The sequence below is a fragment of the Corvus kubaryi genome, unplaced genomic scaffold, assembly GCF_017639235.1.
Source record: "Corvus kubaryi isolate FWS band 111438036 unplaced genomic scaffold, C.kubaryi_AGA036_p1.0 37396, whole genome shotgun sequence".
Taxonomy (NCBI): Eukaryota; Metazoa; Chordata; class Aves; order Passeriformes; family Corvidae; genus Corvus; species Corvus kubaryi.
This window is the reverse complement of record NW_024581135.1, coordinates 22,806,367-22,824,145: the sequence shown is the minus strand read 5'-3', so window position 1 is coordinate 22,824,145 and position 17,779 is coordinate 22,806,367. Positions and strand designations below refer to the sequence as shown.

Here is a 17,779-nt window from a genome sequence, read left to right as displayed (position 1 = left end):
ATCCTCTCTAACACGATCTCATCTTTGGTTACTCTGCCTTCAGGAGACAGCAGGGACAGATGTTGTCCCACAGTGTAACACTGGCATTCTACCTTAGTTCTTCAGAGAGCTCTTTGGTAGGTGTACTGGTGGGTTATGTACATTATGGAAATGGGGACTGAATGCAGCAAGAAAGAGTGAAACTCCAGAACAATAAATGGGAACTACCCACAAAATGGCTGAAGAGGCAATTCTTGGTTTACAACTATACAGCCCCTTCTGAGTCAAGGTTATCAGCACTCAGAGGCTTCAAACAGAGATTGCTTCGTTTCCAGTAAAACCAACATAATTGCTAGTATCATTGTCAGCCCACCCAGATCTATTTTATAGATTTGCCTTTGTACTTATTTCAAACTACTAACCCACTACAGTATCACAAATACCAACAGAATTCAAATGGTGTCTGGTATCTGTTGATTTTTTTCCTATTTTAAAGTCCAACCTAGATTATAAATTTGGGTGCATATATATATATATATATATATATAAAATCTGTTATTTGGTAAGACTTGTGTGCCAGATTCTGAAATCCAGAAGTATAATATGCTACATACTTAGAACACAGCTGACTTAACCTTAATATATTCCCAGCACTGAGGATTATAGAAAAGAACAGAGGGACATATCGTTTTAGTAAAAAAGGATTGTTACAATGTAGTAAGAACCTTCTTCTGTCTCCCCCTAGTGCAGATTCAGGAATAGATTGCATGAATGTACTGAAACAAAGAAAGACCAAAGGAAAATAGGCAAGCTTAAACTGTCGTCAAACAGTTTAAATTACCCAGTTTTGCTTTGTTCTGAAATGGTCTGGGTACGTTCATTGTTGACATCCCTCAGAAAGGGAAGGTAATGACTAACAGCAGCCTGACAGCAGCTTCTTCATCAGCTCAAACCTGGTCATGAGACTGGACAAACTGAGTCAAGTCAATTTTCCACTTACTCTTCATTGAGACAGTGAACTAACATGTGACAGTGACTTTTAAATTAACGTTGGAGGCCAGGAGCAAGAAGAAAGCATGATTCTCTATTTAATGCAAGTTGCTAATAAATACCCACAGGTCTTAGACAAATTTGTGTCAATAACCAGAAATGTTTACCCTTATCTCTTGCCCCTAATCCTTTTTTATCACAATGCACAGAAATCAATCTACATAACATGATATGCATCTCTACCTATAGAAAGTTTTGTCCTTAAACCTTTAGTCAATATTTCTTGCAGATGCAGTCCTCCACACCAATCCAGCAAATGCTTTTATGCTTCCTTGACAATGAATTTTAAAAATTGAATTATTTTGCAACCTGAGGACTTATTGTTGCTTATTTCTTCTTTCCCACTAAAGCAAATTACAATTTTTCCTTTAGCTTAAGTGGGAGAGATGCTGGAGAGTAACAGGTGTGTATCCGGAAATCCTATTTACCCATGACTATATTGCAACCCACGATTCCTTTTGCATTTAGAGACACAGACATATAAAACAAATCTGACAATATACAGTCAAAATTTAAAACTTAATTACAAAAACAAGAATATTTCCCTGGCTGTGCTCCAAGAAAGACATCCAGCATTTTTATAAAAACATTTGATCCTTTTTCTTTACTTTGGAAAACCATAACTGATACATGCTTACACAAATATCCTTCACCTCCACATGCACTGAAGTTAGATCTACATCATAACAGAATATGCCATAGTTCTGGTTGAGAACTTGGTTTTTCCTTGGGTCCTTTTACTTCAGGAAATGGCCAAAATACAAAAGAAATAGTGCATCAGGCAAGCTACATAGGCTTGAAATTAGATCAAGAACATACCTGAGAGAGGGACTGTCTGAGGTGAGCTATTTGAGCATTGTGGCCTGTAAGATCCTGCTCTGAAACAATCTGCTTAAGCTTCTCCTTCTCTATAGCTATGCTGTTAAAGGCAGACTTCAAAAGAGAATGCACTAAGCAAAAAAAAAAACATAAAACAGGTGTTTTCTTGGCTAAAGAAATCACATTGACATCTATTACAATACTTCATCAATAAAGACAGAGAGTGAGACTTCCATCCCACAGTTATGGACATTCGAAACAAGGGTCTGAACTTCAAGTAACCCATGCCAAATTAAGCACAAACACTTACAGCTTGCGATTGTAATGTGCACACCCTATGTTCACACATATCTCATCTCAGCATATTCTTGGTGCTGAACATAAGGAAAGGTGCATTTTTGGAAAAACTGTGTCCAATGTGTGTTATTTTCTTTCTGGTTTTTATTTGTACTTTTCAGAGTAACAGAAACATCAGTTCTGCTAGGACTTAATATTGTACTAATAAAGAGGATTACCTGGTCTTTAAACAGCTTTTTGAATTTTTTTAAGATGTCAGTCTCACTTTTTTTTCATGCTTGTTATATAAAAGCAAACTGATAACAAAACCTTTTTAAAATGCTGCTTTTCAGTTTGCAGAACCGTTCACTTACTGGCAATAAAATTGCATTTCTAAAGTACATTACTGTAATAAGCTCTTTTTCCATTGATTCCACTGACATAGAAAATATTGCAGAAAAATGAATTCATAGCATTATGTGTAGCAGTTACATTCTGAATCATTTTTCGGGAGAAACAATGCATTTTGTTGAGGAAAAAAAATGTTTGCAAATTCAGTCACATTAACAGAATGCAGAAAGTAGTTCAGAAGACTTGGAAAACAATTTCAGAGTTTACCTATCTCTACATTTATGACATGCATGGAAAATGTAAGAAATTAAATCCATGTTTCCTTTATGTAAGCCACCTGAACAGCTAAAAACTCTTGTACAGTATCATCTAATGCAGATGAAAGACCTGGTCATAACTAAGTGAAGGCAATAAAGAAACACAACAAAGAAGCACATTACAGGAAAGGCTTGGCATCCCTAGCTACCTTTTTGTGCCATCAAGCAGAACTCTTCTTGAAGCTTCATGTACTCAGTAGAGCACTCCAGAGGGTCTGCTACATGGCTTGGGGGAGCCTGAAACTCGATGTCTGCACAAAGGTTGGGGTTGGATGAATGCAATCGAACGGGTGACATCGTAGCACTGAAAGGGACCTACAGCGAGAAACAGAGAAGAAATGTATAAGGTGCAACCAAACTTTTGACTCTGTTGAAGCAAAATACAAATTTCTTCTGAAAAGACTTAGTTCACAATGCAAAGAACATGGTAAGAGTGAACATGTAACTTCTTACTCTCCTAAATCTCAACACAGCTGATGCAGACTTCTCTTAATTTTTTTCACTGAAACAGAAAACATAAGGCCTAAATACACAGCTAACAGCTAATGATGGAGTATTTAAATTCTAACATTTACAAAAAATGGATGATTTCCATTCTAATGCTTAGAAGATTACTGGAAAATTGAACCATGAGACATGCTCCTTTATATTTGGACATTTGGGAGTAATTGTAGATGAGTCTGTTGTTGCAATACCAACATTTGAAGTATGCAAGTTCCTCCACAGATCTAGAAACAGGATATAATATTATCAAATATATCATTGAAGTTTTTCAAAACTACACATAAATCTTCAGTTGAAACTCATTGTACTGGCAACTATGAAAAGGGAAGAAGCATACAGTCTTTCTATTTTCAACTAAACAAATAAACAATAGCAACAAAATAAAATCAAAACTCCACCTGATTTTCATTTAAAATACATGAACCATAAATAAATGCAGAGAGATACAGTTTAGTAAGATGGAGCAAAGAATTTAGTTTATTATCTTTCCACTTCTCTTTCTCCTCTACTTTTCAGGTACAGTAGTAAAAAAAAGTACATGCAACTCTTTCTAAGTTAAATATACATGTATCATGTATAGCAGTTACCTATATGCTACATAGGCACTATATGGCTACCACTGCTATATATGTGAAGCATGGGTGCATGTATGTTCTATTTTACTTTCATGTCACCATTTACACATATTTATATGAAAATCAGACCAAGAACACAACTTTCAAATGTAAATGCAACAGAAAGGCATGCAGAACTACATTTTGTTACTTAAATATCAAGCACTGTTTAGCACATTAAATCTAATTAATTTCATTAGATTGATCAAATGTGTAAATCAAGAATTTTTACACTGCAGCCCAATTTAATTATTCAAATATGAAAAATGGGGCCAAAATACAAAATGTCTCTTCCAAGGCATGATAAAGAGCAGCAGATAACATAAAAAGTCATATTACTAAGAATTTTTATCAACACATTAGTTCTGTACTGCCATCAGTGGTTGAACTTGGTACCTTGTTATTTGATTAGATCAGGGAATGGTTTTATCAATTTCTTCTGCAAAAGCAGACATCAATACACATTTTAGGTTTAGGTTCTGATTCTCCAATGAAACCCTCAAAATCCTGTTGGATCTATTAATCATTCCACTCATGAGGGTACTCGGTGAAATACATTTTCCACTCTGTTCTTTCTCGATTTCCAAATACGTATAGCACATTAAATAATAACTCTATAGCACCTATCTAATATAAGCTTTATTCCTGCTCTCATGTATTTCAATTTCCAGCTATATCAACAAAGTAGGTATTTTTTTACTGGACCTTGTTTTAGCCTCATATCAAGAAGAATTCGTTAACAGAAGATTTAGAATAAATTCCTTCTATTCGTACTGGCTACTTAACCTTTTATCTTCTTCACAAGTGCCAGAATGCCTCTCTCAAGAACCCCGCACAAGTTGGTTAACAGACTACTGTGGCTAAATGTAGGTTAATTTCAAATTTCCTTTCCAAAACCTTTCCCCTTCTTAAATGGGAGAGCACGTTCTTAGAACTTTCTGGGAGCACCACAAAGGTTCAACTGCTCCAGGTGGCTCCAGGAGGGCAGAGTAGGTATCTACATTGTATTTCTGTGTGTGGAGCACAAACCCAACCCTCTAGACCATCCAGAAGGCAGGAAAGAAGCTGATACCAGCTATCATGCCAGAGCTTGAGGGAGAGTCCCCCCAGCCCCACATGCCTGTGGTGATGGGGGAAGCTCTCCAGACCTACATGGACTGGCAGAGCTGCAGGCAGGCTGCCCACACATCCAGGGGGGCTCTGTGTCACTCTGTGATGAATCAAGCTGAAGAGATCTGCTTTAGATCCATCATTTCTGCCTCAAACCTCAGCTGGCCAGGCTGAAAAGAAATGTTTCTGCAGTGAGGCTTATTGAAAAAATAGTATTTTCAATTATGTTCTAGAACCAGAATTTACATGTTCTACAAACACGTCACACTACTTGCAAGAAATATACATTCACATGACAGAGACAAGTAGCCTTGCTGACTGCTTTAAATACAAGAACCAAAAATACTGAATTGTTGATTGACATGAACTCTCCTCATATGCATTTTTTAGAAAACTTTCCAAGCTACTTTCCATAACAGATGAAAACAACCAAATTAAACAGCCATTTTCATTCTCTTGAATAAGCAACAGTACAAGAAACACAGCCAATATACTTCTCTTCCCCTTTTTTCCTTTCACTGATGTGCTTTCTATATTAATGGTGACTTGATCCTGTTCTCTATTTACTACCTATTCTCTTTTTGATTGTTTTTTATTGTTTTGAAGGTTTTTGAAAAAATATTTAGATTCTTGATGCATCACTCTAGTTTTCTCCACACAGACACTTCTAGACATCACCTCAGATGAACCTTGTCCCAACTTCCTGCTTTACACCAGAGGCATTATACCCACTCATCCATCACCTTCTTCAGAACTACGTGTTCATGTAGGAACAGACTGTTCCTGGTCAAGCGGGTTGTAAGGAAAACCTCTTTCTACTGTGCATTTAGCTGATATAATTCTGTATTCCTCAGTCTATGCACGCAGCTTCACTGTCTGGGAGAAACAACCATTTTGTGCATCAGCCAGGAAGAACAGGCCATGGCCATGAACACTGCCAGAGCCACAGAGTCATTTTGGTGCCTCTAGTTTTTCTCCCTCCTAAATTTTTTCCAGCTCCTCCAAGACATCCCTCAACAGGTCCTCACTTCAGCTGCAGGTAACAACTCAGCAATTTGCTGTACTCTTACTTACTCTTCCACTCCAAGTCCAGCTGCATTTGCACTGAAGCACTCCCTAGGTAAGGAGTACAACCCTTGCCAAAGCTGTTTAACTGCTGCTGAACCTTCTGGTTAGAGCCTCCCACCAACACTGCTCAGCCCCGAGCAAATGGAGTAAACTGGGAATTGGTAAACTTCTGTGCTAGGCAGGCAGACCGACAGAGTCAAAATAGCAAATCAGTTATGGAGCACGACATTCAGCATCCACTGATTACAGAGGAATAAATTTAGATGAGTTAATTTGGAAGCTGGAGAAACACTGATATGTCTCATACTTTTTAAAACAGCACAGCAATAACAGAGTTCGTGGTTCAGGTAGCAGGAACTCAAGACAGTCAGGCTTAAGCAGAAACTATGTCTGATCTAGGGGATTTCAGCTCCGGCCTGTAACAGCAGACCCTGGAATACTTCAGCCTGGTGAAGAAATTCACTGCTTGGGCTAGATAAGGAGTATGCATTTAAAGCTCACTTCAATCTTTGGCTGCACAGTCTTCCCTATCTCACTGTTGTACTTACCAGTTGATGGATTAGTACAAATGTCTATATTGGGCCTTCCTAATGAGTACTTTCTTGATAAAGCAGTAGCTGAGGATATCCTTTTGATGGTAGTTCAATTTCACAAACAGGACTTCCCACAACTAATCCCAGCCCCAGTGTTGATTTCATAGCTCTGCATTTCCTGACAAAGACTTAGAGAATTAGCAAAACTACATACAGACACTGAGGTAGTAATATGACTTTTTGGGATTATGGAATGTTAACAGATAGTGCCTCAAATGAAAAGGCTAACCTTGTACTACTTATAAAAATACCAGAAAGTTTTGTAATTTCATGGTTATTTGTAATAAATCTCCTTAGTTCTGTTGTCTTGCTATAACTGTCACAACATCTTTTAACAGAATTTGGTAATTTTTTTCTATTTTGTATAGTATGTCAAAGACATATTCAGTGCAGGGCCTGAGTCTGTCACTTGCACTTGCATAAAGGAGGAGGGATACGTACCATGTAAACAAGCTCAGACCCACATTTATAGAATACTTTTATGTTGGGCCTTCTAAGAAACTCAGCTGAAAGTGGGTAGCAGGGACACCTCCAAAAAGTGCAAGGAACATTTTCATAAGCTTATTACACAACCAAGTTACACAGCTTCCCATCTTTAGAGCTATCCCTTGAGTTTTAAATCCACTCACTGTTGTAGCCACTGCAGCTGCCAGTCTCTGCCGGCGTCGTGTTGTGCTGAACTGGCCCTTCGGTGCCGGCCCTTCCTGACAGTGAATGCAAGAAAAGAAGGAAGTAGAAAAAGAGAAGGGAAGGGGTGATGGGACACAGGAAGATGAAAGGTGATCAGAAAAGGGAGAGGGAGAGTCTTTAAGTGGGTTTCAATTTTGTTAACTCTTATGGCCTACACATGTTGAGGACATATCATGTGTTTTCAGCTGTGCATGCCAGAGACATAAAAAGCTGGATACTTCATTAAAATTATCTCCAGATGAGTTGGACTGCAGTGCACTCACTAAGACTACCAAAAAAATATCTATTAGTACTGCCATTCAGAGTCATAAGGCAATAATGGAGTAAGAGAACAGAAAAGATGCTACAGCATGCCAGAAAATAAAGCAAAAATCAAACTCTGCGGTCACTTGACCATCTAGAAGATGAATTCTGAAAGAGATCACTTTGCAATAGTGGAAGTGCATAAACTGTGGTCACTGAAGATGCCTGTGTCTCAACAGTAAAACTTTTCAGTGTGTATGTTACCTAGTGAGTTTTCTTATGTAAATATTCCTGTACATAGCTCTGGCATTTCCACATCCATCCTTGAGCCTATTGAATCATTTTCTCCACACATCACTTTTCTGAGTTCCACCTGCTTTTCCCATTGTTGAAGGCTTGGCTTCCAAACCAAGGCAAAAGCTCAGATAAAGCAGCACAAATAAAAACTAAGTATTTCAACAACTGCTTCCTTTTCTGCATGCCTGACTTGTGACCTCATCCTGATCCTGCTTAATTTTACATTTATTTTACTTGTAAGAAGATTTGTCATGGTACATTAAAGTCAAACAAGTAACTGTCTAATGCAGAGGAGCTTCCCACCTATCATAAAGTCATTCTATTTAATCTTTAATCAAAATGTCATTATTTTGAAGCCATTTTAAGATTTTGGAAGACTAGGAAATACACCTTTCTGCTTTTAGAAAACAAATCTCAATTCCTTTACATTTTTCTTCCCCTATATCTTCACCTATAGTCACTTCAGTATTTTTAGATCTCTATACATTTTTATTTTTCTGCAAACAGCCTGATTGCCATACAAATAACAATGTACAGATTGGATACATGGACACCATGCTGAAGAACAGGATATCGTATTTCAATTATTAGCTGAACTGTCTTGCTTCTGTGACATTCCCAGTAGGGTTGCTATGGTGGAGAATGGCCAAACACTTCACCCTCTAGCTAATATTAGTGGCAATGCCACTGACAATTGGAAGGGTTGTCTAATGAACACAGTAAAAGACTTGTGGTGCAATATTTTATATGATTCTCACGTTAAAATAACATGTACATAACCTCTGAAATACTGAGAACAAACTCTGTTAAAGCAGAGACCAGATCATAGGCATGATGCAAATCTCTTTGTGCTCTACAGAATTATGTCTATCCTGTGAATAAGAGTATAGAAGAATATTCTTATCTAATAATAGGAAAAAACCTATGTACAGAAAGAGATATGCAGAAATACATACACACATATATATATAAGATTATGATTGCAGGTATGCATTATTAAAATGGGAATAGTGAGCTTTGCAGAACCACACACTCTCCTCAACATAATAGAAAGAGAGGTCATAATCTGAGTTACCATAAAAAGAAATACTTAAGGGAAAAAGTAATAAGCTAGTCTGGGTCTGGTTTCAGTTCTGAGCTGAAAGCTTCAGTAGAGCAAGATGATTTTTCAGCTTACTCCATAGTATACAGTTCTCTATTAAACTATTTTCCCTGGGAAGTCTTGGAACTTTACAACTTTTGAGCTTTTGATATTTTGAACCAAAATATCACTGGTTCTTTATTGTTTTGCAGTAATGCTTTTTTTCTTCATTTGAAGATCTTTAGGCTGTCATGAGAATGATAACTTAGCCTTTTCCCAAAGGGAAATAAATAACAAAACCGAAACCTACAACTCAGTTTCTGCAGAAAAGTATAATTTGTAAAATTAATTAATACAGGTCAACTAACCTGTTGTTGAAGGCCATTTTCATACAATTTTAAATAGGTTTTTTAAAAACAAAATGAACCTTCTTCATAAAAGCAATCTTTCTTTACAGAAGCAATTCATATATTACTCTTGAGTAAAGGCCTGTAAATTCAGCTCTTAATTGTAAACAACTTAGCAATAGTAAACACCCAAACCTGAAAATGTATAGACACATGCTATGATCAGTTTTACTTCAGGGAGTAACCCTGCTGTAGTTATGAGCAAAGTGAGCAAAGTCAACTGCACACAAAACTGGTATATTTAAGTGGTAAATATAAATTTCTAGGAAACAAATCAAGCAGCTTTACTTACAAGAAAAAGTATGTTTTAAATACATTACACAACTAGCATTCATACTGCAGAATGTGTTATCAGGAATACAAGAAAAGCTATCTTACGAACAAAAAAATGGTAACAAGTGCAATATAAAATCTGGATGGGAGAATTCCCTCCTTGCCTCATATGCAGTGGATACTGAGTCAGAAGAAATCACAGCCTCACTCCCCATCACTCACAAAGCACACACCTTTATATAAAGCTCCCTAATTTTATGCTCCCCAGAAGGATGCTCTCAACATCGTACAATCTGAAGGTCTTTGATGTAGTTAAAACCTGCTCATTCTGAAATAAATAGGTGCAAGTACTCTAAATGGAATTAAGATTGAAACTAGCTTAAAGTTAGATTGTTAATATTAGCATTATCCCCTAAAACTAACGAGAGGTATGGAGGTATGAGGAAAGTAATAGTACAAAAGAAATTTTATTAGTACCAAATGTCAACCATTCAATAGCAAATTATGTGTAAGCACCATGAAAACAATGATCACAAATCAGACAAAATGATTCTCAGTAGGGGATATCCTGATAAACAGTTCAGAAAGACTTGAAGCAGTCTTGAAAAACTGAGCAATAAGGAAGGCCAATGAAGTAGAAGGAATGCCTAACAGAAGAACAAAATGTTAATTAGCTTAAAGGGCATGTAGGCTTCAGAGGGAATCCACATTTTACTGGCAACCTAAGCAAATTAGGAATAACACAATGAGTCAGTGAGGCCATCTTCCTACAGATCACAGCTCTAGAATTCAGGAGAATTCTAGAGACAGCCTTGGAAGAATAAACTGAGTCTATCAAACTAGGCAAGATAATGGAGTAGCCATCAAGTATTCTTTGTCTTCCTTACAATTCCGTTTCACTGCAAATTAGTTTATGAATCAGTCAACAATAACTTAATAGTTTGCTATAAAAAAATAAGCTTTATATTTGCAGCATGAAGCTTTCCAGGAATTAATGCTGACCCAAGTTAGGCAGAGTTTGTTATCAACCCAGAAGTGACAGACCCATGTAGAGCAGTGCCATGCACACACACCCTCTCAGGGGAACCTGCAATCCTATTTGAAAATTTCAGGAGCTGAGGCACACTCCTGCCAAACCACAAACAGCAGTTTGAGAGTCAGGTGCCTCTGATGGAAGCCCAGGCCAGAGATACTTCGGCAAAGTGTAGATAACACAGGAACAGCTCATTATTCACTATGAACAACCATAAATCATCATAGATTGACTGCTTTCACCATTTTTGTGGATAGGACTTCTCTGAGATTACTGTGGCATGAAAGAACATGCAGTGGTGACTGACTCTTCATAGGCACCAAGTACTTGCATGCATTTTTGTGATATTTTAATTTCCCTGTGTTATTCAGCACCAGGGAAAAGCTGTGATCCTTCAATTGCAGATAATAGGACATGACATCAATCACAAAAAGTCCTTTGTTAATAAACCTTTTTAATCCAAATTAAATGAAAATTCCTTAATGCACCTATTGGGGACATATTAGAAGCTTTCAAAATCTGTATGAATTTCAAGGTATTTGAACGGATTAAAAGTTGCTGACATTTATTTACTCAGTTGCAGATATCACACTGGTGACTGCTAGCTCCCAAAGCCAGTTGAACAGTCTTCACTACCAGTTGCTTAGTTTTAAAAAAGATCAGCTTTTGGATCAGACCTCAGAACACACAACTGCTTCCAACAAAACACAGTGCAGCAATACAAGCACATGATTCTTATTTCTGTGCTTTTACCTTTCAGTTCTAGGGAAGGATGGAGTAAATTCTTGCTTCACATAATTTATTTTTTGGTTATTTGATTTGTTCCCATATTAGCCTTTTCCATAACAGGCGGCTTGTGAAAATACTTATAATTGGTAATATTCCAAGTATAGATCTTGACAAAGACAACTGGTGTGTTTAGTATTTCATTCTGCTTTTAACTTGATGTCTCCTGTTCAACTGCCCTTCTTTGCAACTTTGATATGGAATGGCAGTATCCCCATATGGTGCATGTATATTGAGTTTTGTACGCCTTAATTGACTGATATTCAGATCCCACTCCTTTCCCTAGATGGCAATGTTCTCATATGAATGATAATAAAATCTGTACTTTTCTCACTATCTTGTCTAGGTTTTGAACAACAGAGATTTAATTTACTTCATCAGAAACGTAAAAGACAGCACATTGACGTCCTACTTTCAGCTAATATAACATTTCATGCTTAGAATTTAATCTAAATTCTACAGTGAAAAGTAAAACATGGTGCATTCAGTACCTGAAGTTGAATTTTTGCATCTTTGCTGACACTTTTTGTTCTCCATCGTCTCGTCACCCGCTTGTCTTTCTTTGAAATATCTACACAGTTAGCCTACATTACACAAATAGTTAAAAGCGACTAAGTGCTATTAAGTTGACACAAGCAACACAGACAATACAGCAAGTTAGTAAAGAATTGTAGCATTAGACATGTACAAATTAGAAAGCAAGGAGAAGAATGCTGCTGCTGGGGCCCGAAATTGGAGCAGGGATCAGCTGTAGCTATCCATACACTTTTATAAACACATGGTACAGTTTGCTCCTTTAGCAAAACTCCCAGTACCCTTTTTTCATGGGTGCATAATATTTAGGTCCAGATCTTGAAATTCTCATGGATTCCTATATGTAGATATTTGTAAAGGCAAGAGGATTCAGTGAAAATGGAAGGAAGTATTTATGATTTAGGATCTGCCACTGCTTTCTGTTAAGAGGAAAACTCACCCTGAACTGGGAAACAGTCCAAAACTTGGGACCTCTGTACTATGCCCCCTTTTCTAGAGCATGCAACTTTGTCTTTGAGGGTCTTTGGGTCTCCAATCCTTAAAAAACTTAACATGTTATCTTACTCAACACAACAAAAAACTCCTTAAATACAACATATGTTCTATTGTAACAGTCCTCAGTTTTGTTTTGCAAATTTCTTAATCATTTGCTTTGTCCTATTTAACTCAAATACTAAATACATCTTAACTATTTGTTTACACATGAAACAGAAACAGTATTACACAAGATTAAAATAAACATGTAAGATAAACATTTCATCCAAGATTTACTATTATTTCAGAAAAACATTGTGAGTTAACAGACAACACCTCTATATTTCCCTTAAGAGAAAGAACAAATATTTCAGCATAATGATTTATGTTCAAGCATACTTACCTGCATGTCTGTGAAATTTGGTGCTGACTGAGTTCTCTGTAGTATTTCTAAATTTTGAAGAAGTTTACTGAGTTCCACAAGGTTAGACTGACAATGAGCAAGATCTAACAGATATAAAATAAAAATACATTAGGTGCTTCAATTCAGACTTTTTTTTTGCCATGGTGTCCATTGTTAGCACTTAATTGCATTATAAAAGTTAAATGTCCATACCCCTTGTAGTAAGACATCCAAGTAAAAGTTTTATTTTCAGAGGTGTTGAACACTTGTTATTTCTATAGGAGTCAGCAAAAAGTCTGGACTTCAAAAAGTGATCATATTTGAACAATGACATCTATTAAAATAACTCCGTACTACAGATTATTAAGATAAATTTTAAAAGCAACATCCCAAAACACATAGAGAGCGAAGTTCCCGCCACAAGTATGTAATTACCTGAAGAGCTACTACATGTTCATGTAAGGATATAACTTAACCACTTTACTGACTTGACTCTTTCTTATATCAACAAGAAGTTTTGCTGAAAGAACAAGGCATGAAAAGATAAAGTCTAACCTTCTGCACATCTGTCCATCTCTTCAGAGTCCTGCAACCAGGCTGCTACTTTACTCTGACCAGTAGTGCAGGTGACAGGAAGGCTATTACTGCAAGGTATAGGAGGCTGCCAGGGGTAGTTATTTTGTTGCACCTAAAGCAAAATAAAATGCTTAAATTTAGTGTTGCTGTGTTGCCTTGTCAGTGTAATGACTATACTACTTCAGAATAGAAACCAAAGTATGCACTGTGTTCTCAGTGAGATCTGTGATTTGTCTGCATAGTTCCCAAAGACAGAGATTTTCATGAATAGCATGTTGGAGAATCAAACCAAGAACCCCACAAGTGGACTGTGCTAGGTACCAGTTAGGAAAGCTGCTGTTTAAGAGGAGGAAAAATCAGCAAAGAGGCAGACTTATGTCTGATGACAAAGGCTAGTGTAGACTGTACGGGTGGTGAATACTTTGCAAGATCTCTACAGCAGCCCATTAATGAAGTAAGGCTAATTAGACAGTATTTCAGCTGATTTCAGCTGCATACACTCACAGCTTTTTGCTGGCCATCGGTTCCCACAGGGGAAGCTCCTGTCTTATTGGCATTACAAGAGCTCACTGAAACTGCCCACGGGCAAGCCATGAGTTTTCAACCAAGGAACACTACACACCTTTCCATCTGACACATTGGCAGCTGGTGAAGACTCTGTAGTAGATGCTGAGGGGAATATATGAAAGCTGGCATCCCTCGGAGATCTCACGATCTCATTCTGACGGTACAACCGGTGGTGCCGTAACTTTGAAACCCATGCATCAAATGAATCCTGCGATTTCACCTGGAAAACAATTTATTATCAAGAAAGCATTCAAGATACTACTTTTCTGCACGATCTTTTACAATTTTATTTATTTCCACTGAGAATGGAAAAAATATGTACTTGTACTTTTTACCTTTAGGTGATAGATGTGTTCTTCTGTGTCAAGATCTATCCTACGAGCCTTTTTTTTTATAGACATGACTGATAAACCAACATCAATGCTCCCGTGGACCTTTCCTTTCTGTATCTAAAATCAAAACACCAGGGTAAAAATTTAGAAGTATCATGCACTTTTTCTACATATTTTACAGAAAACTATCTGGTGCTGAAATGGTTTCCCATTTTATAAACATTTTAACATAAAGCCATATTAAAAAACAAAAGCTGCACTCAGACTGACCACTTAACCACTATTATATTTATAGTCAGAGAAAAGTATCTCACAAGAAGCGCTTGGTACAAAGACAACTCTAAAGTTTAGGTGTGCTAAGTGGTTCACACCAGCACACAGGTACAGGAAAGTGAGAAGCAGAGAAAATTAGACAATACTTGACACCCTGCTGCTACAACTTGATAGTTATTGGTATCAGATCTAACTAATTTACTGCTACCTTTTACATCTCTAGAGTACATTGTTATCAACTCTTTGTCCTATCCAAATATCTCAGAATAATCAGCTTTGACTGACATAAAAATTGGAAAAGAAAAATACACAGTCAGGTTAATCTCTCAAGCAGCTTCATTCAAGAAACTACTTAAAGTAATTTAACTTACATTTCCATAGAAGTAAAAAAGGTAGAATTCTTGAAGACATAACCAAAATCTTACACGATTTATCTTTAAATCCATCAACAACTTTCATGTGTGTACTGTCATAAATACGCCTACACTGAGTATGAGCAGGCTGAACTTCATGGAAAGTTTTAAAATAGTCTTCAACTCTACTTACATCAATTGGTGACTTTGAATATTTCAACATTCCATTATCCAGGACAAAAAACCTCTGAAATTATAAGAAAAAAACCAACAACATTCCTTCTTAATGAGCAGATGCAATTTAAACTGTGTACAACAATTCGTCTGGAAAAGGATTACCCTGTAACAATTAAGGAATGTTTGGGGGTTGGAAGGGGAGGATAAATACAGTAGTAAATAATTTTCTTGCTTGTTTTTTGACAATTATCTTCTAAACAAAAACCCCTAGATTCTCTTTTTTCAGCATCATGTTCTAAGTTTATCATAAACTTTGATAATGAAGGGTATTTTTTTTCCTCCAGTTTTCCAGGCAATGTAATAAACTCTGTAAGAAAGAGACTGTAGGACAAGAGAATTACATCTGTTTCTTAATTTTCTTCCTGTTTTTCTTCCCTCAGAATCTGGTCACATTTCAAATTAACAACCTACCTTCCCTATCCAGAAACTGAGAACTTTTTCCTAGTGCAAGATCTACATCTCAAAAGGAAGACCATCTGAGAGACCATGGTCTACCATCCAAAACTTTGTGCCTTGTGGCAGACCTCTACTCAGTGAAGTAAAGAGGAGATTGCAGTTCATGCTGAAGACACCTTTTCTAGTGTTAATCTAGGTAATACAGGTATTAGTACCAGAGTAAATATTGCAGCGTTCCCAGAAACATTCCCAGGTCATGGGAGGGCTGATGTTTTAGGTGTTAGTGATACAGGGCAAGCCACTGTATCTTCCCTGACATGGTTACCAGGACTGGCCTAACCTGATGATGCCCGTGCTATTGCCACACCTTTATTTTGCTGAGCAGTTCCGACTTAGAACTGAGAGCAGAATGCCCTATTCACACTGTATTTCTCCCTCCATTAAAGCTTCCCTAGCTTGTCTGTACCAGATCACTCAAGCTTCTTTGCTGTCAAGTTAATGCAGACTTCGACGCACAGCACAAAGATAAAGCCTAGCAGGAAACTGGACCTGAAATGAGATTCACTAATTTGTGTTTATCATCGCTAACTTTAAAAACATGCAAAGTAATAGCACATAATTCCTATTTTTAGAGTGTAACCTAAAGCATTAATCTATGTTAAAAACCCAGAACACAGCAAAATATTCTGCTTGTTTCTCAAAGCTGTTGTGACATGGAAAGGAAGGACAACGGTTTCCTTAGGTAAACCTGTTAAATTAACACTATGAGCAGGGTCAGTAGTTAGCAGAAAATCCCCCCAAAGTTCTGGAAATGATGTCAGTCACACAACAGATGGTACCAATATCTCACACAGGGCAGGAAAACAGTGCTTTTCTCTACCCCAGCTGAAACCAGCACACCTGGAGATATAACTTCTTGAATAAGATGTCAAAACAACAGGAACATTTTGGGGGTTTTTTTTTAGGTAGGTATGGTCACTAATGGACTTCACAAGAACATGATATTCATGTCATATTGCTCTCTAAGCTGCATACACAAAAGAAAATTATCTTTCATCATCATTTCATTCCAAAGCACACCGCACTTCAGAGAATGGTAAGTTCACCAAGTTGCACACACTACACCTGGTATGCTACTAAAGCACATTCAGGACTGTCAGAATATGACATGCAATGTTCCATAGACAAAAGATGCTATATACAGCTTTTCTAGCAGAACACTAACACAGCACTTGCTGCAATTACTGTCTCTGAAGTTCCTCACTGGACCCTCAGTACAAAGTATTGTTATGGAAACTCTGAGATATCCAGGCTGGCGTTGGAAAAAAAATAAACTTATTAACAAACCCAAAGTTCCAAAACCTAAGTTCAGCATAGCTCCCAAGGTGAAATGTAGGGCAGAGTAGAGGGGGATGCTAAAATGTGCAGTTCTTAATCACATTAAAAATTATCTACACAGGTAACTGCTCTAAATTAATCCAGATCATCAGTAATCACCTTTACAGAACTTTGAAAGTTGGACTCCTTTTACTCACCTATAAATTAGTTCCTTACCAAAACAGACACTTGGCCAAATAGCAACACATTAATATAATGTATTTTAAAGGTGTGGGAGCAGTGGTTTATTCCATAAATTCTTACATAACTCACTGATTTTTTTTGGAGGGTCAGAATGATTTGTTGGGGGTGAGGGATTGGTACGCTTTTTCATGTTTCAGCTATGTCAGTTTGAAATCCATTAATTTGTCTAGACTAAATTCAGGTAATGCCTAAGTATCTGGCTGCTGAAACGACAAACTCTAGTTAAGTAAAACAAAGCCAAAACATCTAATGTAGATAAGCATGCAGGAAATAAAGGGTGGCAGGCATATGTATAACATAGCACAACATGCAGAAAGAAGAGAGAAATTAGGAAAAAAGCTGTAATTTACACCAGTATGGACTGCATTTAGACTCAGACCTAACTAATTCCCACAGTGTTTAGCAAGAAAAAACCCCAAAAGTTAGTGCTTTCCCAGAAAAAACACCATGAATAGCTAATTATTTCACTACCTTTTGTAGTAAAAATCATTCTGTCCCTGAAAATTATTCTACTATAAGTACCCTTAGGAACAAAAATATGAGTGAGCATCAATACCACACA

At 37.1% G+C, this 17,779-nt stretch overlaps 1 protein-coding gene across 5 annotated transcripts in view; it reads right to left on the bottom strand.

The window, feature by feature from the left end:
- OSBPL6 (oxysterol binding protein like 6) overlaps window positions 1-17,779 on the bottom strand; it is a 102,139-nt gene that overhangs the window by 23,539 nt on the left and 60,821 nt on the right. For 2 of the 5 annotated variants that reach the window (XM_042040515.1, XM_042040517.1), the window contains exons 5-13: window positions 15,197-15,250; window positions 14,381-14,494; window positions 14,101-14,265; window positions 13,458-13,590; window positions 12,903-13,006; window positions 11,983-12,075; window positions 7,311-7,385; window positions 2,942-3,107; window positions 1,849-1,979 (exon numbers count right to left, since the gene is read on the bottom strand). In XM_042040515.1, coding sequence (XP_041896449.1) covers window positions 1,849-1,979; window positions 2,942-3,107; window positions 7,311-7,385; window positions 11,983-12,075; window positions 12,903-13,006; window positions 13,458-13,590; window positions 14,101-14,265; window positions 14,381-14,494; window positions 15,197-15,250 — 1,035 coding nt within the window. The remainder of the gene's footprint in view (window positions 1-1,848; window positions 1,980-2,941; window positions 3,108-7,310; window positions 7,386-11,982; window positions 12,076-12,902; window positions 13,007-13,457; window positions 13,591-14,100; window positions 14,266-14,380; window positions 14,495-15,196; window positions 15,251-17,779) is intronic. The other 3 variants (XM_042040516.1, XM_042040520.1, XM_042040518.1) reach the window with 2 other exon arrangements.